The sequence below is a fragment of the Danio aesculapii genome, chromosome 8 (assembly GCF_903798145.1).
Source record: "Danio aesculapii chromosome 8, fDanAes4.1, whole genome shotgun sequence".
NCBI classification, from domain to species: Eukaryota; Metazoa; Chordata; class Actinopteri; order Cypriniformes; family Danionidae; genus Danio; species Danio aesculapii.
The window spans coordinates 751,204-773,717 of record NC_079442.1 but is presented as its reverse complement, the minus strand read 5'-3'; the positions used below and the strand labels follow the sequence as shown (position 1 = coordinate 773,717).

At 37.5% G+C, this 22,514-nt stretch overlaps 1 protein-coding gene across 1 annotated transcript; it reads right to left on the bottom strand.

Annotated features, from left to right (window-relative positions):
- Positions 1 to 7,362: 7,362 nt before the first annotated feature.
- LOC130234175 (ERC protein 2-like) lies at positions 7,363 to 22,392 on the bottom strand. The gene is made up of 5 exons (XM_056464459.1): positions 22,078 to 22,392; positions 13,981 to 14,053; positions 9,848 to 9,967; positions 9,338 to 9,387; positions 7,363 to 8,489 (listed from the first exon to the last, which is right to left on the bottom strand). The coding sequence occupies exons 1-4, from the start codon at positions 22,281 to 22,283 to the stop codon at positions 9,361 to 9,363; spliced, it is 426 nt and encodes a 141-aa protein (XP_056320434.1). The 5' UTR covers positions 22,284 to 22,392; the 3' UTR covers positions 7,363 to 8,489; positions 9,338 to 9,360.
- Positions 22,393 to 22,514: the final 122 nt, after the last annotated feature.

Genomic DNA, 22,514 nt, shown 5'->3' with positions numbered 1-22,514 from the left:
CACACACAAAGAGGATCCTTACTCCGTCAGCAGGGCGCACTGCTAAATATAATGCTTTTCTTAGAGTTTTTGTCCTGTCGAATTAGTACAAATGTACTTTATTTTTAAAAACTGTACACCAAGAAGCCCTTTCTAGACAAGCAAAATACATATATTGCTTTGTTTTCTCAAAATAACGTCACAATTAAGTGTTTTCCCTTTTAATAGGAAATAGGAAATACCAAAAGCAAAATATTTTGTCTTGTTTTCAGTCCAAATCAAGTGAATTTTCCCTTAAAACAAGCAAAATAATTATGCTAAATAATCTTATTCCAAAAGATTATTCTGTTTACCCCATTGGCAGATTAATTAGCTTGTTTTAAAGAATAAAACTCTTCATTTTGACTCATTATATCTTAAAACAACACAATATTCAGTGCTTGTCTAGAAAATGCTTCTTGATTTAAGAGTTTTTGGATATTTAGACTAGAAACAAGACAGAAACTCTGAGTAAGAAACACATTTTTGCAGTGTAGTGCTTGATACAGTGAATTCTCCTCCTCCAAAGGCAGTATATGAACACTTACACCTCAGCCGTGCAGATCCAGCAGAAAAGCAGCTCCATCTGTGCAGCTCCACGATAAACAGACGCACCGCAGGGCATTACAACAATGAGCTCGCTGTTCATGATCTCACATCCAGAGCAGATCACAGAAATCCATAAACAAACCAACACAGAGATGAAGAGATGCGCATGTCTGACCGCACTGGGACCCAGAGCACAGCACAGCTTACCAAAAAACTCAAAACTAAGGCTGGACTTTACTTACTCAGAGTTTTTGTCTTGTTTCTAGTCCATTTATTTCCAAACTCTTAAATCAGGATGAATTTTTTAGACAAGAGCTAAATATTGTGTTGATTTCAGAAAGAATGAGTCAAAATCAAAATTCAAATGTTTTTTTTTTTATCAATGTTGTCTCTGAGGTCTTCTGGCAAAGACCTGTTAGCCATTCCCAGAACTCGTCTCAAGACTAAAGGTGACCGTGCTTTCTGTGTGGTGGCCCCACGGCTCTGGAACTCTCTCCCGATAGCACTGTAATAAATACTGTAGTATACTTTAGTTTTTACTACAGTAAACAGTGGTGTATGGCACTATAATATGCCCTATAGTTGTAGAAAACTACAGCTCGTTTGTAACTATAGTCGTTGTGCTACCATAGCAATCACCACAACAGATCAATTACTATAATTGTTTTTACCATAGCAACTGTAGAATCACCACAACAGAACAATTACTATAGTCGTTGTGTTACCATAGCAACTGTTCAATCACCACAACAGATTATTAATGTAGTTGTTGTGTTACCATGGCAACTGTAGAATCACCACAACAGATCAATTACTAAAGCTGTTGTGTTACCATGGCAACTGTAGAATCACCACAACAGATTAATTATTATAGCTGTTGTGTTACCATGGCAACTATACAATCACAACAACAGATCGATTGCTATAGTTCTTGTGTAACCATAGCAACTGTAGAATCACCACAACCGATCGATTGCTACAGTTGTTGCGTTATCATAGCAACTGCACCACAACAGATCAATTACTAAAGGTGTTGTGTTACCATAGCAACTGTAGAATCACCACAACAGATCAATTACTATAGCTGTTGTGTTGCCATGGCAACTGTAGAATCACCATAACAGATTAATTATTATAGCTGTTGTGTTACCATGGCAACTATAGAATCACAACAACAGATCGATTGCAATAGTTCTTGTGTAACCATAGCAACTGTAGAATCACCATAACCGATCGATTGCTATAGTTGTTGTGTTACCATAGCAGCTGTAGAATCACCACAACCGATCAATTGCTATAGTTGTTGCGTTACCATAGCAACTGCACCACAACAGATCAATTACTATAGGTGTTGTGTTACCATAGCAACTGTAGAATCACCACAACAGATCAATTACTATAGTTGTTGTGTTACCATAGCAACAGTAGAATCACCACAAACGATCAATTGCTATAGTTGTTGTGTTACCATAGCAACTGTAGAATCACCACAACCGATCAATTACTATAGTTGTTGTGTTACCATAGCAACAGTAGAATCACCACAAACGATCAATTGCTATAGTTGTTGTGTTACCATAGCAACTGTAGAATCACCACAACCAATCGTTTGCATTATCAAATGATCTACTACTTCCGGCGAGATTCTAAAGTGTGCATTCCATGCACGCTGCACTATTCTATGATGCCCCGTGGGAGAATTCATGAATGGGAGTGAAGCAACGTAACTGATGCGGGTAGGTCACGTGACCATGACAAAATGGCGGATGTAGTACATCCGAAATCCATTCATACTGCTCACATTCATACTGTATTGAATGTACTTTTCTAACGGTTGAGTAGTATGTTTAAATTCAAATGCAGTACCTACTGAGTAGTAGGCGGTTTTGGACGCAGCTGTTCCAAAAAACAGTACAGTATACTATTTTTTTTTTTGGGGGGGGGGGGGGGGTAATATTTGAAAAAGTAAACATTGTACAGGCATCACTACAGGAAGCAGAAAGTTGATGTCCCTTTATGTCCCTGTTTTCTCAGCTCCTCCCCGACTGTAATATGTTAAATGCAGCTGTAGCTGAGGGTTAAACACTCCTATTGTGCTTTTCACCCTTTGGGGTTTTTCCTGTTTGGTCTTTGTTGTAAATAAATCCCCTAATTGTTCTTTATTTTCAGTTTTCCAGACAAAATGATTGTCTTGTCTACAGATAGACAAACCTGTATTGACTTTTATTTGGAAGGAATAAAAGAAATCCTGAAGTAAAGCAACACATGGTTCCCACAACATGCCGACCGCATGCCATTATAGCACTGTTTGGGTTTGTTGCACGTTTAAGAGATCAGGTAAAAAATTTACAGCTTTTGCAATGCTTTTGGCAAGACGTCTTGTTTGAATTAAATAAAAGGACTAATTCCTGTCTAGCTTTAAAAACTCGAATTACTTTTTATTACTCTTCTCTAAAGTAAAGTTGGATGATTTGGAACACTTTGACAATAATAATTTAGTATTTATTTATTTATTTCACTTAAAATAAAAAGAGTTCACAGTAAAAACATCTGTTAATGAGCAGTTTCCGAATCTTGTGTTTATTTACAGTTGTGAGTTGCATTATGGGATGTTGATCTCTGCTCTGTCCACTTCTGATGTTGGAAATTCAACTCTACAGTTTAACAAAATGACTTTTACTGACATTTTAGGAATAATATAATGTATAATAAATAATATCTAGAGAAATAAGTGTGTAAAATAGCAGAAAATGTGCTGCAGTTTATTACAAGGTTTCTGTAGCGTAATATACAACACCAACACACACAATACAGCACTGCACACTATTACATGTCAATTAGTCACTTTTTACAACTTCTTTAAGGTTAAAAGTTGTTGGAAGAAAGATCAAGATCCCATAATGCAATTTAAAACAGAAATAAAGAGGGAAAAATACAAATAATAACATGAATATAAAACAGATTTACATATATTTTTACACTGTATGCATATTCAGATAGATGATTTAATGACACTGTGTTCAGTCAGTTATTAGCTGTATTTCCGTCAGCCTGTATTAATGTGCATTTTGGGGAATCGAATGAGAAACGAATGATGGAAAATTCAAACTCCATATAAAAATCCCCCAAAATGTTTTTTAAACTTGATTTGAACTTATGTTCTTACAAACATTTGATATAATGAATATTTATAAGTCAGAAAAATATACAACACTACACTACCTGACTAAAGTCTTGTCGTCTATCCAAGTTTTAGGAACAGCAAATAATAACTGGACGTCTCATGCTGCAGTGGAAACAGAATGAATATTGTGTCTGACTCCATCATGAGCTTGGAGGACTGCATCCATACATCTCTGACATGACTCAAATCACTGATTAATAAAGTCATCTGGAATGGCAAAGAAAGCCTTCTTGCAGGACTCCCAGAGTCTTTGTGTTCATCTTCAATGCCTCCTCCTTCATCTTACCCCGACATGCTCAATAATGTTCATGTCTGGTGACTGGGCTGGCCAATCCTGTTGCAGCTTGACCTTCTTTGCCTTCAGGAGCTTTGATGTGGAGGCTGAAGTATGAGAAGGAGCGCTATCCTGCTGGAGAATTCACCCTCTCCTGTGGTTTGTAATGTAATGGGCAGCACAAATGTCTTGATACCTCAGGCTGTTGATGTTGATCATCCACTCTGCAGATCTCTCGCACGCCCCCATACTGAATGATGAAAACCCAAACCATGATTTTTCCTTCACCAAACTTGACTGATTTCTATGAGAGTCTTGGCTCCATGCGGGTTCCAGTAGATCTTTTTAGGATTTTTCAGTAGGATTTTTGTTGTTGTTCTTAGACAGCGCATACTTGGTTCCAGTTATTAAATGTTACTGAACAGAGGCTCGTCCTTGTGTTTATTATTCCCTGCTCAGATCACACTGGTGTTTAATCAGAAAAAGTCAGAGGAACCGAGATGTCTTGAGTGATGCTGAGCTAAATCTGTACTTGGCTGTTTTTCAGTAAGATGATAAGAGCAGAACACGGACACTAATCCTGAATGTCATCTGAATGTCATCATACAATTGAGGGTTTTATCCTACGTCTCATAAAAGCCTTGACCCGTCTGAGCACACTTTTAGGTATTTTAAATTTGCATTACAGAGATCTGAAAGGCCAGAAAAGCTTCTGGGAATGATCAAGGTTTCCTTAATCCTGCAGAAAAACACATTATAACGTTCCCATGAATGCTGGAAACACCGAACGGCAGCATTAACACTGAGAAACAGCATTACCCAATGAAATAAAGCTCTCATCTAACAAATTAGAGGAGTCAGTATTAATGCATCTTATATATTTATGTGACAGTGGTGTATTAAAAGCAGGAATGTTGACTTGCATGCATGCTTTACGTTTATTTGACCGTTTAATTAAAGATTATTACTGGTCAGATAGATGTTTTTATGTATAATATTTTAGTTTTCTGGCAAATAGTCATGTAATAATCAGAATACTGCACATCCAGCAGGTTGTTTTTGTTATTACATGGCTGTCTGGTATACTTGATTGGTTCGTTGCGACAGGTATGTTATTCCCAGATAACAACCGCTGAATAACACATACTCATCCAGGAACTGAGAATCACCATCAGTGGAAACGCTCGCATCCATATACTTACATCCACATTCATCTGTCATGCCGCATGTTTCATTGAGGTCTGATGAGGATGAAAATCATAGCTGCCAGACTCACTGCAGAATTAAACGTGCAGCTCAACTCAACTGGTTTGGAGCTCCACAGGGTCAATACACATGGCAGGCTGCTGTAGCCTAACCTGTGCTCACTCGTGCCAATGCCAAACGCCGGTTTCAGTGGTGCAGCAGTGAAAATCTTGTGCTGTGGACAATGTGAAACATGTACTGTTCTCTGATGAGTCCACCTTCACTGTCTTTCCCACATCCGGGAGAGTTACGGTGTGGAGAAGCCCCGAAGAAGCATCCCACACAGACTGCTGATGCCTAGAGTGAAGCATGGGGGGGATCAGTGATGGTTTGGGCTTTATATCTCAGCATTCCCTAGTCCCAATACTGGTGCTTGATAGGCGCTGGGTCACTGCCAAGGACTACCGACCCATTCTGGAAGACCAATGGGTCAAACATTGTATCCTGAATGCGGTGCTGTGTATCCTGAAGATAATGCACCAACACACACTGCAAGAGTGCTGACAGAGTGGTTTGATGAACATGAAAGTGAAGTTGAACATCTCCCATGGCCTGCACAGTACCCAGAACTAAACATTATTGAGCACTTTGGGGTGTTTTGGAGCGAATCAGGAAAGGTTTTCCACCAGCAGCATCATGTAGTGACCTGAACACTATTCTGAAGAAGAACGCCTCAGAATCCCTCTGGTCACTGTGCAGGACTCCTGTCTGTCATTCCCAACACCATAAGAGATAACACATCTCTGCCATTGACGAGTTGTTACGGCAGTCTGTTTTAGGTGTTTTTATTCTATAAGGCGTAATATTTGAGCACTTTGGGGTGTTTTGGAGCGAATCAGGAAAGGTTTTCCACCAGCAGCATCATGTAGTGACCTGAACACTATTCTGAAGAAGAACGCCTCAGAATCCCTCTGGTCACTGTGCAGGACTCCTGTCTGTCATTCCCAACACCATAAGAGATAACACATCTCTGCCATTGACGAGTTGTTACGGCAGTCTGTTTTAGGTGTTTTATTCTATAAGGCGTAATATTTCACTTGTAAAATCTAAACATGTCAGTTTAAACATCATGATAAACACAGTCGGGAGGGGGAACAAAAAAGTGTTGAAATGTATTTATTATTTCGCAAGAGCACCGCGCCAGTAGATCCAGCATCAATTACCGACCCGTTTTATAAACAACAGCTTTAATTAGGAGACAGAAAACAAGAAGGCATTTCAAAGAACTTTATATTCCTATAAACCTCCAGCGGAGACAAAGAAAACATGTCAAAGTGAGATGACCCGGGGCAGAAGAGCGGTAGTCCTCTTATAGACAGATTCGAGTTGAGATGATTATAGACTGAAGTGAAAGATAAACAGCGTGTCCAGACAGAGCCAAGCAAAGGTGTCTATCTAAATCAGGGCATACTGATGCTTTTATATACAGCGAAATAGAAAGCCTAACCATTAAAAACAAATCTGGGTTAAACGGCAGGTACATCTGAGGACTCGGCGTAGACATAATGACATAGATATTGTACGTTCTTTCTCAACCCTTGACGCAACTTATCACAGAGAACATTCTGTATCAACACTTTCAGTAAACAATTTCGTATGATTGATGATCCGCTTTACTTTTAAAAGTAATGCATTACAAACTTCTTTAAAAAAGTAAAGGCTAAAGTAGCTCAGTAGTGATGTCTGCTTTGGAAACACTGCTTCATGAAGCTTCGAAAATGAATGAATCTTTGATTTTGAATCAGTGGTTCGGAGCATGTATCAATATTGGAAGGTCATGTGATTTCATTACATCATCACTGGTTTGAAACGTTTTGAAAAGTCTATGTTTCTCCACTAGGGGGCGATCTGTGTAATATTATTAATATCAACTTGAATTTTGCAGGGGTTGCTGCTAGAAGGGATACAGCTGCAGCATTCATTCATTCATTAATTTTCCTTCAGCTTAGTTCGTTTATCAAGGCGGAATGAGGAGCGGAATGAACCGCCAACTATTCCATGTCTTTCCAGCTGCAACCCAGTACTGGGAAACACCCATACACACTCATTCACACTTATACGCTACGGCCAATTTAGTTCATCAGTTCCCCTATAGCCGTGTTTGGGTGAAAGCGGAGCACCCGGAGGAAACCCACGCCAACATGGGGAGAACATGCGAACTCCACACAGAAACACCAACTGACCCAAGCTGGGGCTCGAACTAGCGACCTTATTGCTGTGAGGCCACAGTGCTAACCACTGAGTCACTGTCTCACACCCAGAAGTTTTATATAATTTATTAAATTATCCATTAATTGTATTTTATAACCATCTACCCCAACCCTAAACCCGACCATCGCAGTTAATGTAAACACAGTTATTATACCAAGTATTATTCATATTATTTAATAAATACCCATCAAATTATATTTTATTAACATCAACCCTACCCCAACCCTAAACCCGACCCCCTCACAATAATGTAAAATATTAATTATTGTAGTACAGTGTCACAAAAATGATGCTATATTGATGTGCGGGTGGGTCTCAGTGGTTTCTGTGTGGAGTTTGCATGTTCTCCTCATGTTGGCGTGGGTTTCCTCCACAGTCCAAACACATGCGCTATAGGAGAATTGATTAACTAAATTGGCTGTAGTGTATGTGTGTGAATGAGTGAGTATGGGTGTTTCCCAGTACTGTGTTGCAGGTGGAAGGGCATCCGCTGTGTAAAACATATGTTGGATAAGTGGCGGTTCACTCAACTGTTCACTCTGCCCTGATGAATAAAGGGACTAAGCTGAAGGAAAATGAATAAATGAGGTGCAGGTTCACTTACATCGCCCCCCAGTGGTGAATCGATGAACAGGTTTCATTGGTTTTTACCTGATCTCAGATCAGTTTTACTAGATGTTTTAGTGAGCCGTTAGTAAAATGAAAAGGAATAAAAACTGTTATTAGTCTCTTAGTCTCTTGCCCATCACGGAACAAACAGTATATAAGGAGAATTCAGAACTTCTGGACAAGATCAGAATATATGAATTGACTTAGCTTCTTCTTTGTAAAGGTTAAAGGTCGTTTCTGCTGAATGCACAAATGTAAATGTTGATGGCACAGAAGATGGCAGGTTTCTCCTTCCCCGATCCGCCACTGTGTTCTTTCCAGAGTTTTTAATGCACTGAACTAAAGCACTCAAAGAGCTTCTCCTGGAGCTCCAGTCCTCCATCTGGGATGCTCCAAACACTGGGAATATTAAAAAAATAAAAGTTTAGTATGTTGGGTAATGTTTTACTTGAGAGGGGTGTCTAAAAAAATTCACAATTGCTTTATAATCTTGACTAGGCCTGCTCAGAATCTGCAGAATTCCACAGATGTCCTACTTTTTCATATTTTTGATAGAAATAGACAATCGTTTTTAGTATATTCAGGTTCTTTTAGTCTATAAGTAGTCTATATAAGTAAATATTTGTTTACAGATGGTATTATCTGGGCGGCACATTGGCGCAGAGGGAAGCACGTTCGCCTCACAGCAAGAAAGTCGCTGGTTTGAGTCCCAGCTGGGTCAGTTGATGTTTCTGTGTGGAGTTTGCATGTTCTCCCTGTGTTGGTCTGGGTTTCCTCTGGGTGCTCCGGTTTCCCCCACAGTCCAAACACATGCGCTATAGGGGAATTGACTAACTAAACTGGCCATAGTGTATGAGTGTGTATGGGTGTTTCCCAGTGATGGGTTGCGGCTGAAAGAGCATCCGCTGAGTAAAATGTATGCTGGATAAGTTGGTGGTTCATTCCACTGTGGCGACCCCAGATTAATAAAGGGACTAAGCCGAAAAGAAAATGAATGAATGAATGTTATCATCTGTAAATAATTCAGCCAGTCAGTGCTTTGTTTGACCAGGATAGTCCCATTGAAATGCAGTATTTGTTCATTCAAGGACTCCAGCCCTGCACATTCATCTTATTTTCTTCCTTTACGTTAAACAGATTCAAAGATTTAACACAAACAATATTCAGCTCTGCTCTCACACAACAGATACAATATTAAAATGAAGAATTAATAATGAACAAAAACACTTTGCAGAAATGACACTCACCTGTTGGAGCAGTTTCTGGTTTGTCAGGCCCAGATACCGTCTTCATCATCCTACAATAAACACACACATCTGACTACACGCACACAAAACACACACACACTTCTCTTGCTTGAGTTTTTGTCTTGTTTCTAGTCCAAATAATTAAAAACTCTCAAACCAAGAAGCATTTTCAAGACGAGCAAACATTATTTTCAGAAATAATGTCAAAATTAGGTTACGTGTTATTAAATTAAATGTGTGTGTGTGTGTGTGTGCATGTGTGTCTTTTAAGAAGGTGTGTTTGTGTGTGTGCGTGTCTGTATATGTGTGTGTGCATTTGTTTATGTGTTTCTGAACATGTGTGTGTTTGTACATGCCTGTGTGTCTGTCTGTACATGTGCATGTGTGTGTGCATGTCTGTACATGTGTGTGTTTGTCTGTGCATGTGCAAGTACATGTGTGTAGGTCTGTGTGTTTACCGTATGTGTGTTTATACATGTGTGAGTGTGTGTTTGTGTGTTGATGGTTGACCTGTTCTGGTGGTGGAGAGATCAGCTCGCGCTCCTGCATGTGTTGAGGATGATGTGAATACTGCGCATGAATGTGTTCGTCTTCGTAATGCTCTGCCATCGGCTTCATCCTGCTGTGCACCTGAACGACAGCATGCGCACATCACATTAAAACCCTGATCTCTGGAGCCTTCGGGATTGTAGACAACAAAACACTAATGCAGGACAATCTAGAAATGTTGAAATGTTTTACACAGCTGATGCCCTTCCAGCTGCAACCTAGTACTGGGAAACACCCATATTCACATTCACACTCATACACTACGGCCAGTTTAGTTCATCAGTTCCCCTATAGCACATGTGTTTGGACTGTGGGGGAATCCGGAGCACCCGGAGGAAACCCACACCAACACGGGGAGAACATGCAAACTCCAACTGACCCAGCCGGGACTCAAACCAGTGACCTTCTTGCTGTGAGGCCACAGTGTTAACCACTGAGCCACCGTGTCACCCAATGTTACTATTATGTTGGTATATTATGCAGGAAATCAGTGACGATTGCTCAGAATTCCTGCTTTTCTTAGTGTTTTTGTCTTATTTCTAGCCCAAATATCCAAAAATATTTAAATTATGAAGCTATTTTCAAACAAGTTAAAGATGCTGACTCATTTTCAGAAATAATAAGTCAAAATTAAACGGGTTTTTGATTAAAACAAGCGAAATATTCTTATTTCAAAGCGAAAAATGGCATTTTGGTGACTGTCTCTTTAAATGCAAATGAGGTTGTGCTCTTTTCACAAGAGGGCGGAGCTACAAACGACAGATGTAAAACAGCAGTGTGTGTGTGTTGTGAGTGCTGGTCAGGTGTGCATGTGCGCTTCAGTGTCAGTCTATGGAGACTCCTGTCGATGTTCATTTGTGCTTCATCTAAAACTCCACATCTATAATCCTCTTCTGCCGAGTTCAGACTGCATGACTTTAGCCCCAATTTTGACTCGCCGACATGGTTTTGAGAAATCGCAGACAAATGCCTGAAATCGCAGGCAAATCGGTGCTCGTTCATAGTTCAATCACACAATGTGAGCAATGAAAGATGCGATCTGAGAGAATCGCTGATTAGTTGCTGATGCCTGTGAGATACTTGGCATGCTAAATATCTGGAGATGTTCAAATCATGCCGTGTGAAATGAGTTCTGATTGAAAATAATCACCTACAGCCAATGAGAGAGCAGCATCCACTAGCATGGGTACCTGCAGGCCAGCGGGAGGTTGGGGGAGATGTTAAAAGCGCTCATTATCAGTTTATTTGGACCCAAGAGATGGAGGGAAAACTAGTGTAAATTTGGCAGGAGCACCCGTGTCTGTTGACGTGTCAGACAGAAAGTCTAAAAAAAAGAAAGCTGAGGAATCGCTAATTCCCTTTAAACCCAGGTGAGCAAATATGTACATTTTCTATCCCATTAAAGGCTTCTTACTCGTTATGTAGTTAATAACGAAAGATTTCGGTTGTGATACGTAGTTTAGACGAAGTTGTCAGCGATTCTTCCTATTGTAAAGTCATGCAATGTGAAACCCCCTGTCGCCGATCCATCTTGCAGTGTAAACACAGCACGACGGAACGCTAGCTCAGATAGTCATGCAGTGTGAAAACATCCGTAACACGACTACTTTGAACGTCATGCAGTCTGAACTCGCCATTAGTCTATGCTGACATTATCTTCAGCAGCTCAAACACTCTAATGGCTAATGGACAGACGGCTGCTTCTCACTCAGGGCTGCTGTTTATGCTAATGAGATGGAGAGATTTAAACTGCTATAAACTGGCAGCCCAAATTTAGTCTTGTTTTAGCCAAGACGTCTATGATTGGATGTCTTTATAACATAAAAAAATGCTTGTTGGGTAATTTCCATGCCATTGAAGAATTAAAACAAATCTAATAATAACGCATCACATTTGAACCGTTCACGCTTCCTGTTTCTTCTGAATGCTAGTTAGCTGGAGTAGACAGTGAGTGAAGTCCACCATTTTGTGGATTTCTCATGTGGAATAATTGACTCACGGGGAGTATTAAACAGATAATGGCTACTTCCCTGAAATTCCCAAATGTTTACAAGTCACCTGTTTGGCCTAGAGACAATATTCCCCAAAATCTCTCTCAGACACTGACTCAGTCCTGCTTTCTACAATACAATAGTTACCGGTAATGTTGGTTACGGGCGGTGTTTACTACAGCTTTATTAAAACTCTCTGATTATATACAACGAGCCAATTTGATAACGACTGGAATGTAAATGACTGAACTCCAGATGGAAAACGCTCACACACACACACACACACACACACACACACACACACACACACACACACACACCTCACATTGCATGATTCTGGCCTATTCAGCTGTAACAGTGACATATAAAAATACAACAGTAATTCATAGTAAAGTGTATATCATACTGTATATATTATAGTATCATGTTAATGAATGCTTCAGCAAACTGTAGTATTAACTATAGTGCAATGATAATAAATACCGCAGTATACTTTAGTTTTTACTACAGTAAACCGTGGTGTATTGTAGTATAATATACCCTATAGCTGTAGAAAATGACAGTATTTGGCTCATTTTTTATATTACTATAGTTGTTGTGTTACCATAGCAACTGTTGAATCATCACAGCAGATCAATTAATATAGTTGTTGTGTTACCATAGCAACTGTAGAATCACCACAACAGATCAGTTAGTATAGTGGCTGTGTTACCATAGCAACTGTAGAATCACCGCAACAGATCAGTTAGTGTAGTTGTTGTGTTACCATAGCAACTGTAGAATCACCACAACAGATCGATTAGTATGGTTGTTGTGTTACCATAGCAACTGTAGAATCGCTACAACAGATTAATTAGTGTAGTTGTTGTGTTACCATGGCAACTGTAGAATCGCCACAACAGATCATTTAGTGTAGTTGTTGTGTTACCATAGCAACTGTAGAATCACCATGACAAATCCATTGGTATAGTTGTTGTGTTACCATAGCAACTGTAGAATCACTACAACAGATCAATTAGTATAGTTGTTGTGTTACTATGGCAACTGTAGAATCACCACAACAGATCATTTAGTGTAGTTGTTGTGTTACCATAGCAACTGTAGAATCACCATGACAGATCAATTGGTATAGTGGTTGTGTTACCATAGCAACTGTAGAATCACCACAACAGATCAATTAGTATAGTTGTTGTGTTACCATGGCAACTGTAGAATCGCCACTACAGATCATTTAGTGTAGTTGTTGTGTTACCATAGCAACTGTGGAATCACCATGACAGATCAATTGGTATAGATGTGTTACCATAGCAACTGTAGAATCACCACAACAGATCAATTAGTATAGTTGTTGTGTTACCATGGCAACTGTAGAATTACCAAGACAGATCAATTAGTATAGTTATTGTGTTACCATAGCAACTGTAGAATCACCATAACAGATTAATTCAAGTACTTTTCTATAGTATGGTTCAAAAACCCTGCAGAATTTGTTTTAAATTTTAAATATATTTACCAAATACATTTATAGATGTGATATATAGGATTTTCACTCACTTGGGAAATGGAGGTCATTTGAATGGTTTGTGAGCACAATAAAGTGCACACAGCATGCCATATCATCTGATAATTGTAGGAAATAACTCCAAAAGGCAACTGACTGTGTAAAGCCACATAAAACAACACAAAAAAAATGATGTATAAGCCGAGTTCAGCAGCTAATCAGCCGGAATCAGCTGAGGTGACGAGACAGTGACCAGCGAGACCTAGCTGTCACTCAAGTGGCCACGCCCTTAATTATGCAGACTTCATATAACAAAAATTATATAGAAAAATTCGCCCCCTCACAGTTGTCATGAAGGGAAATATTAGCTCTATACTGTACACCAATATCATTTGTGGTACCTTTTTTTCTGCTGTGTTAACATTGGGGTCAATAGAAATGTGCTCTATTATGGAGCCAGGACTAGCGGAACTTTGATGAATTGCAGTTTCAGTTACTTCGTATTAGCTTCACGAGGGAGAGCGGGATGTCGCCACTTGGTTGTAACCACATCGATATTATTTACTGGGAACATAAAATTGCAATGGAGGAAATGAACTGGCCTGTTTTTGGTGATTGATGAACCTCTCCTTCTCTCTCCTCAAGGTCATCACGTCCTCAGGGTTTGCCATGTTTCTGATGGGAGAAAGTTCTAGTCAATTAATGCACTAATTTATTTTTATTGACAGCAGCCAGCGGAGCCTGTTGTCTGATGGGAAGGTAAAGAGGGTTACGACCTACGGTAAGTCATTAGTAAAGCATTACTTAAGCAGAAGCAGACACTAACAGAAAATACAGTAAACACACACACACACAGCAGGGGGGCGAGCTTAGACTTCGAGAGTGTTTTAGTGATAACTCATACACTGCAAATAAGTTTTTTGTCTTGTTTAAGGTCCAAATATCTAAAAATTCTTAAATCAAGAAGCATTTTCTAGACAATCACTAAATATAGTCTTGTTTTCAGAAATGATGAGTCAAAATGAAGACTTAAAACAAGCTAAATAATCTGCCAATGAGGGAAGCTAAGTAGTTGTTCTGACATAAGATTGTTTTGCTTACTTATTTAGCTTAGTTTAAAGGAAAACTCACTTCATTTTGACATATTATTTCTTAAATCAACACATTATTTAGTGCTTGTCTAGAAAATGCTTCTTGATTTACGAATCTTTAGATATTTGGATTAAAAACAGGACAAACACTCTAAATAAGAAAAGCATTTCTGATCGCTGTGTTTGACACGATCACCTAAACCATTATGCATTTCAATTTCTTTCTGATTCTCTTGCTCAGGAGTGTTTAGCAGGAATTGGCTTCGGTTAGTCTCTATAATCGTGCAGGATACTATAACTAACCTTGAACCAGCGCATTCCAGTCTCTTAAAAAATAAAAGAGGTTTGAATGAATGTCAGGAATGCTCTGCTTTTCTTTTCAGAAGTTGTGCAACATTAATTGCGAGCATTTAAATGTAAGCCTTTAGATCACGGGAGACGTTTCAGCCAAGTGTGTCTAGACTTGCATGAGTAGTGTTTATTCAGAGTCTTCAATACAAAGGCATTTAAATGGTTACTTTCCTCAGCAGGCCTTCGCTATATTTCACATCGGGTTTTATTCGCTTCTGCTGTAGTCAGCATTTAGCAGGGATTATAGAGTGTTCATGTTTGAGTAATCCATACAGTGTGTTTTATTAAAATGACGATTATATGGAAACGTTCCACTTTCTTTGGCTGTTTTTGCACTGATATAAAGCTATAAACGTGATAGAAATGCATGGCTTTGGCATGCTGAAGCTGCTCAATCACTCAACATTTTACATTTGAGGTTTATTTGATTCAGATGTGATGTGACGAGTGTTGATGTCAGAGTGAGTGGGTCGTTTCCATTCAATGTGGGTCATTTTGTAGGATCTTATTTTGATTTATTGCTCTATAAAGGGAACTGCTAATCGGCTGATCACAGATACATTAATTTTTTCTGAGCATACAAATAAACTGCTAATAGCTTTGATTTGGTCATTGGGCTAATTTTGGACTAGTTTTGATTGACTATTAGGCTAATTTTGACTGGCCATTTGAGTTAGTTTTTTACTAGCTATAGGAGTAGTTTTGATTGGCCATTGGCTAGTTTTGCTCTTTGTTTAATTTGTCATTAGGCTAGTTTTTTGTCAGCTGTGATTGGCCAACGGGCTAGTTTTGATTGCTCTTGAGATCATTTTGACTGGTTATTGGGCTAGTTTTGGGTTCATTGTAATTAGTCATTAGGCTAGTTTTGATTAGTCATTAGGCTAGTTTTGATTAGCCATTAGGCTAGTTTTGATTGGCCATTGGGCTAATTTTGGGCTAGTTTTGATTGGCCTAGGTCTAATTTTGGGCTAGTTTTGAATGACCATTGGGCTAATTTTGATTGGCCATTGGGCTAATTTTGGGCTAGTTTTGATTGGCCATTGGGCTAATTTTTGGGCTAGTTTTGAATGACCATTGGGCTAATTTTGATTGGCCATTGGGCTAATTTTGGGCTAGTTTTGATTGGCCATTGGGCTAATTTTTGGGCTAGTTTTGAATGACCATTGGGCTAATCTTGATTGGCCATTGGGCTAATTTTGGGCTAGTTTTGATTGGCCATTGGGCTAATTTTTGGGCTAGTTTTGATTGGCCATTGGGCTAATTTTGGGCTAGTTTTGATTGGCCATTGGGCTAATTTTGATTGGCCATTGGGCTAGTTTTGATTGGCCATTGGGCTAATTTTGGGCTAGTTTTGATTGGCCATTGGGCTAATTTTGGGCTAGTTTTGATTGGCCATTGGGCTAATTTTGGGCTAGTTTTGATTGGCCATTGGGCTAGTTTTGATTGGCCACTGGGCTAATTTTGATTGGCCATTGGGCTAATTTTGGGCTAGTTTTGATTGGCCATTGGGCTAGTTTTGATTGGCGGTTGGGCTAGTTTTGATTGGCCATTTGGCTTGTTTTGATTGCTGCTGGGATAATATTGACTGGTTATTGGGCTAGTTTTGGTTGGTTATTGAGCTAGTTTTGGTTGGTTATTGGGCTAGTTTTGGGTTCATTGTGATTGGTCCTTAGGCTAGTTTTGATTGGCCATTGGGCTAGTTTTGGGCTAGTTTAATAGGTATTGGACTAGTTCTATTCAGTTGGGCTAGTTTTTGGCTAGTTTTAAGAGGCAATTGGGCTAGTTTTGATTAGTCATTGGGCTAGTATTGACTGGCTGTTGAGCTAGTTTTGGGCTAGTTGTGATTGGTCATTTGGCTAGTTTTGATTAGCCATTGGGCAAGTATTGACTGGCTGTTGAGCTAGTTTTGAGTGGTCATTGAGCTAGTTTTGATTGGTCATTGGGCTAGTTTTGGGTTAGTTGTGATTGGTTGTTGAGGTTGTTTTGATTGAACATGCTAGTTTTAGGCTAGTTTGAATTGGCCATTGGGCTAGTTTTCATTGGCTATTGGGCAAGTTTTGATTGATCATCAGGCTAGTTTTGACCTGGTTTGACTTGTCATTGGGTTAGTTTTGGGCAAGTTGTGATTGACCATTGGGCTGATTTTGACTTGCCATTGGGCTAGTTTTGTTTAAAAAACTTGCCAACCCTGGCCAGGATTGAAAACACCACACAGGGTCCACAAGGGGATAGTGTGCAGTATGCAATGCTTGTGTACCAATAAACATAATAAATGCCATGTGAGCCTAATTCCAGCATTCCTGTTGTCCTATGTCATTCTATTAAAAGCCAGAGAGAAAGAGATCACAGATCACACAGATAAAAAGAGAGAGTGTGTGTGTCTTCTGTCATTATGGTGAATATAAATGAGTGTGCAGGATGCTTTGTGTGTGTTTGATGCAATAAAGTTACAGGCTGATTGATAGCAGATTGACATATACTGTAAATACACTTTCCAGCTGAATGATTGGAGTAAATTCTGTGACAACCTGACATACAGTCTTTCACAATGCAATAAATGATACACGTCCTCTGTAAAGATTTGACAATGCATAAATATTGTTACTAGAAAATAATAATAATAATAATAATAATAATAATGTAATATTATTTATACAATAAGCAAAATACGCAAGGAATAATTGATAACTGGCAGCTGAATTATTAAAAAATATCTAGTTCATTGTGTTTAAATTACTAATAATTCCATAGACTGGAGTAAATTATTCTGCTTACACACCAGTTCCCACAGCCGCTATTTTTTGACTTGACTTACCAATTGTTTTAGCCTTAAACTCAATTAATTTAGATCAATATTTTCAGAAAATAGCACTTAATATGTATTATTATGTCATGATTTCCTCACCCTCCAAACCTGTGTGATTTTTTCCTGTTGAACACAAACAAAGATGTTTTGAAGAATGCTGGACAAAAACATCCATTGACTACCATAGTGTTTTTTGTTCCTACTATGGATGTCAATGACTGCTTTTTCATACATTCTTCGAAATATGTGTTGCAACAGAAGAAAGAAACTCAAGTTTACAATTACTTAAGTAAACAAATTGTGAAATGTCTCTTTAAAAGCCTTTGTTTTGTCCGAAAACACTGAATAAGTACTGTAACTGTAAGCACACTTTGACTTGCATGATCACTTCTAATATAGAGACTCTACACTACCTGACGAAAGTCTTGTCGTCTATCTAAGTTTTAGGAACACAAATAATAACTCGACTTCTAGTTGATGATTGTGTATCAGAAGTGTCTTATATGAAAGGCAAAGGCCTCTAGATGAGGCTTATTTGAGCACAATATAATCTGATCATGTCTTGATTATTAATGATTTGATTAGGACAGTAAGCTCTGACTCTGCTTAGACTAAAGTCTGCTCACTGAACCTTCAATAATGTCCAGTATAGAATATGTGCTCATGCTGCAGTGGAAACAGAATGAATATTGTGTCTGACTCCATCATGAGCTTGGAGGACTGCATCCATACATCTCTGACATGACTCAAATCACTGATTAATAAAGTCATCTGGAATGGTGAAGAAAGCCTTCTTGCAGGACTCCCAGAGTTCATCAAGACTCTTTGTGTTCATCTTCAACGCCTCCTCCTTCATCTTACCCCAGATGTGCTCAATAATGTTCATGTCTGGTGACTGGGCTGGCCAATCCTGGAGCACCTTGACCTTCTTTGCTTTCAGGAGCTTTGATGTGGAGGCTGAAGTATGAGAAGGAGCGCTATCCTGCTGGAGAATTGTCCCTCTCCTGTGGTTTGTAATGTAATGGGCAGCACAAATGTCTTGATACCTCAGGCTGTTGATGTTGATCATCCACTCTGCAGATCTCTCACACGCCCCCATACTGAATGATGAAACCTCAAACCATGATTTCTCCTTCACCAAACTTGACTGATTTCTATGAGAATCTAGGCTCCATGCTGGTTCCAGTAGGTCTTCTGCAGTATTAGTGATGATTGGGATGCAGATCAACAGATGATTCAGCAGAGAAATCCACCTTCTGACACTTTTACACATGATCAACTACAAGTCCAGTTATTATTTGTTACTCTTACGACTGAGATACACAACCAGACTTTTGTCAGGTAGTGTACTGTATGAATCAGCAGACAGTATGAATGATTAGTATGCAATGCTGTAATCACATCTTGAGGTTTTTTGTGACGTGAACTGATGGCATAAAGTGTTCTGACATGCCTCAGCATGACTCTGTCATCTGTGATGCTGCAGTTTGTCATTAATAATGCGCAAAGTTCATAAGGATGCATGACGTGTGCTTCTTGACACCTCAGCAGTGTCCACGACTGCAGAAAACACACATTTACGTGCGAATGAACAATCAGAGGGAATCCCCACCCACACACACACACGCGGCTGGTGGCTCTTCACATGTCCAACTCAACCGTAACAAGCTGAAAATGTCAGCCATTCAGAAACACACACTCAGTACACACACACACAAAAACATACCTGACGTGTGTGTGAACATGACGTAAACACTGTTATCACGAGACTAAAACACTTGCACGCAAACCTTTGATCATCACATCTACACATCTGAGTTCCATAAAGTCATTCATATTTGGTTGAAATTGTGTCATTTATTTAGTTTTTTTATTTATTTAAGTGTATTTATTGTTTTAATTTTCTTTTTTTACTCCCCACCTCATAGACATAATGAATAAAAAAGTGTATATTATTATTATTATTATTATTATTAATATTATTATTATTATTAAGTGTATTTATTAATTTATTTTAACTCCCCAGCTCATAGACTTGAGTTAAAAGTTTATTTTTGTTATTATTATTATTATTATTATTATTATTATTATTATTATTATTAATAATAATAATAATAATATTTAAGTGCATTTATTTATTTATTTATTTATTTATTTATTTTAACTCCCCAGCTCATAGACTTGAGTTAAAAGTTTATTTTTGTTGTTATTATTATTATTATTATTATTATTATTATTATTATTATTATTATTATTATTTTTATTATTATTATTAATAATAATAATAATAATAATAATAATAATAATAATAATATTTAAGTGCATTTATTTATTTATTTATTTATTTATTTATTTATTTATTTATTTATTTATTTTAACTCCCCAGCTCATAGACTTGAGTTAAAAGTTTATTTTTGTTATTATTATTATTATTATTATTATTATTATTATTATTATTATTATTATTATTATTATTATTAATATTTAAGTGCATTTATTTATTTATTTATTTATTTATTTATTTATTTTAACTCCCCAGCTCATAGACATAATGCATAGTTTTTTTATTATTATTGTTATTATTTTTATTATTTAAATATATTTATTTATTTATTTGTTTGTTTATTTATTTTAACTCCGCAGCTTATAGTAATAATGACTAAAAGTGTATTTATTATGATTATTATTATTATTATTATTATTATTATTATTATTATTAAGTGTATTTATTTATTTATTTATTTTAACTCCCCAGCTCATAGACTTGAGTTAAAAGTTTATTTTTGTTGTTGTTGTTGTTATTATTATTATTATTATTAATAATAATAATATTTAAGTGCATTTATTTATTTATTTATTTATTTATTTATTTATTTATTTTAACTCCCCAGCTTATAGACATAATGCGTAGTTTTTTTATTATTATTGTTATTATTTTTATTATTTAAATATATTTATTTATTTATTTTATTTATTTATTTGTTTGTTTATTTGCTTATTTATTTTAACTCCGCAGCTTCTAGACATAATGAGTAAAAGTGTATTTATTATTATTATATTATTATTATTATTATTATTATTAAGTGCATTTATTCATTCATTTTCTTTTCGGCTTATTTTCTTTATTAATCTGGGGTCACCACAGTGGAGTGCATTTATTTATTTATTTATTTATTTATTTATTTATTTATTTATTTATTTATTTAAACTCCCCAGCTCATAGATATAATGAAGCAAAAAGTGTTTTATTATTATTATTATTATTATTATTATTATTTAAGTGTACTTATTTATTTATTTATTTATTTATTTATTTATTTTAACTCCTCAGCTAATGGACATAATGAGTGAAAGGTGTATTTTATTATTATTATTATTTTTATTTTATTTTTTAAAGTGTACTTATTGATCTTATTTTTTATAGATAAATGCAATAACATCAACTTTAGCATTAATTATCTACCATTAGGTATTTTTATGCTAGATGCAATAACCTGCCATAAACTGAAAGTTTTGCATGACTACTGATATTTCCAGGTCTGCCTACACAGAATCACAAGAGAACGCCTCAGTTTCATTTTACTGCTAAAGCTTGAAACAATTTGAGTGTTTCGCCAAACAAAACGTGTTGGTCAGAGCTCAGAGAACTCAGAGATTACAAGATGTAATTACGAGATTCTACAAAGATGTGAACGCTTTTTACAAAGCTGAGTCTTGTAATTACAGTAATTCCTGCGTGTGCTGTGATTGGCTGAACCGCACAAACATGCTTTGAAGATGTTGGAGTGTTTGAAAGCAGCTGTCTATCAGATGTACAGCAGCATTTCTGCAGGACACTCAGCTGTGTGACACTTATGGATATTCCACATGGAATTATTGCACACTGAATCCAACATTTTCGTCAGCGCCGAGTTCAGACTGCATGATTTTCAAAGTAGTCGTGTCACGGATGTGTTCACACTGCATGACTATCTGGGCTATCAGTCTGAACTCGGAAAATGAATGAATGAATTAATATTGATTTTAAGATTGCATGTATTTCACATAATAACATTACCGAAAATATGACACCCCCCCCCCCCGCCCCCCTGATTATCAACTATAAACATTGTACCTCTCCCCAACAGGGTAAACCAGCAACAATAACAAATGCATGATTATATATTGTCATGGCTTTGCAATCAATCAGTGTGATTATAATGGAAGTCAATGGGGCAAAAACAGCACCAACACAACCAAAGGGAGGGGGGGGGGGTCAATGTATTGTCGTTTGAGCATTTTCTAAAAACATGTGTCAAAATAAGATCTGTCAGCAAAAATCATCACATTTGCTGAAACAGAGAGAGTTGTGGACAAATTAAGACTCAAAATCAGCCCAGAGTGGATGAAAATGACCCAACAGAACACAAGGGTTAACAGCAAATTGTTTTCATGTGTGTTTAGTCACTGACTTGAGCTGCAGGATCTCGGAGAGCTGTTTGCTGTGCTCGACTCGCGTCCGGCTCAGCTCATTGTCCCGCTCCGACAGAGAGCTCTGAGACACCGACAGGCGCTGACGCACCACATCCAGCTCCTTTCGGGTTTTGTCTAAAGCCGACAGCAGATCATCCAGCTGAGAGAGTAAAATCAGACATAAAAACACGACGTCAGTTTTCATGCAGCGTCTCCTTCATCCTCCTATTCAGTTTTGATTTAGGGAGGTGCTGCCAGTCATTTAGGGGGCCCTACTTTCTCGTTTCAGGAGGATATATGTCCCAATATCGGGAAAAATGAGTAACGTAACTTTGGTTTCATGGCAACTTTAAGCTCAATAGTCATATCTTGCAAAAAAAAAAACGTTTTAAAATTATTATTTTATATTAAATATTAAAATCCTCATGGCAAAGAC

Coding starts and splice junctions, on each gene's coding strand:
- LOC130234175 (XM_056464459.1), bottom strand. CDS start 22,283: ATGAAAACTGACGTCGTGTTTTTATGTCTGATTTTACTCTCTCAGCTG. Junction 9,968..13,980: donor TCATCAATCACCAAAAACAG/GCCAGTTCATTT, acceptor GCTGTCGTTCAG/GTGCACAGCAGGATGAAGCC. Junction 9,388..9,847: donor TCTCTCCACCACCAGAACAG/GTCAACCATCAA, acceptor TGTTTATTGTAG/GATGATGAAGACGGTATCTG.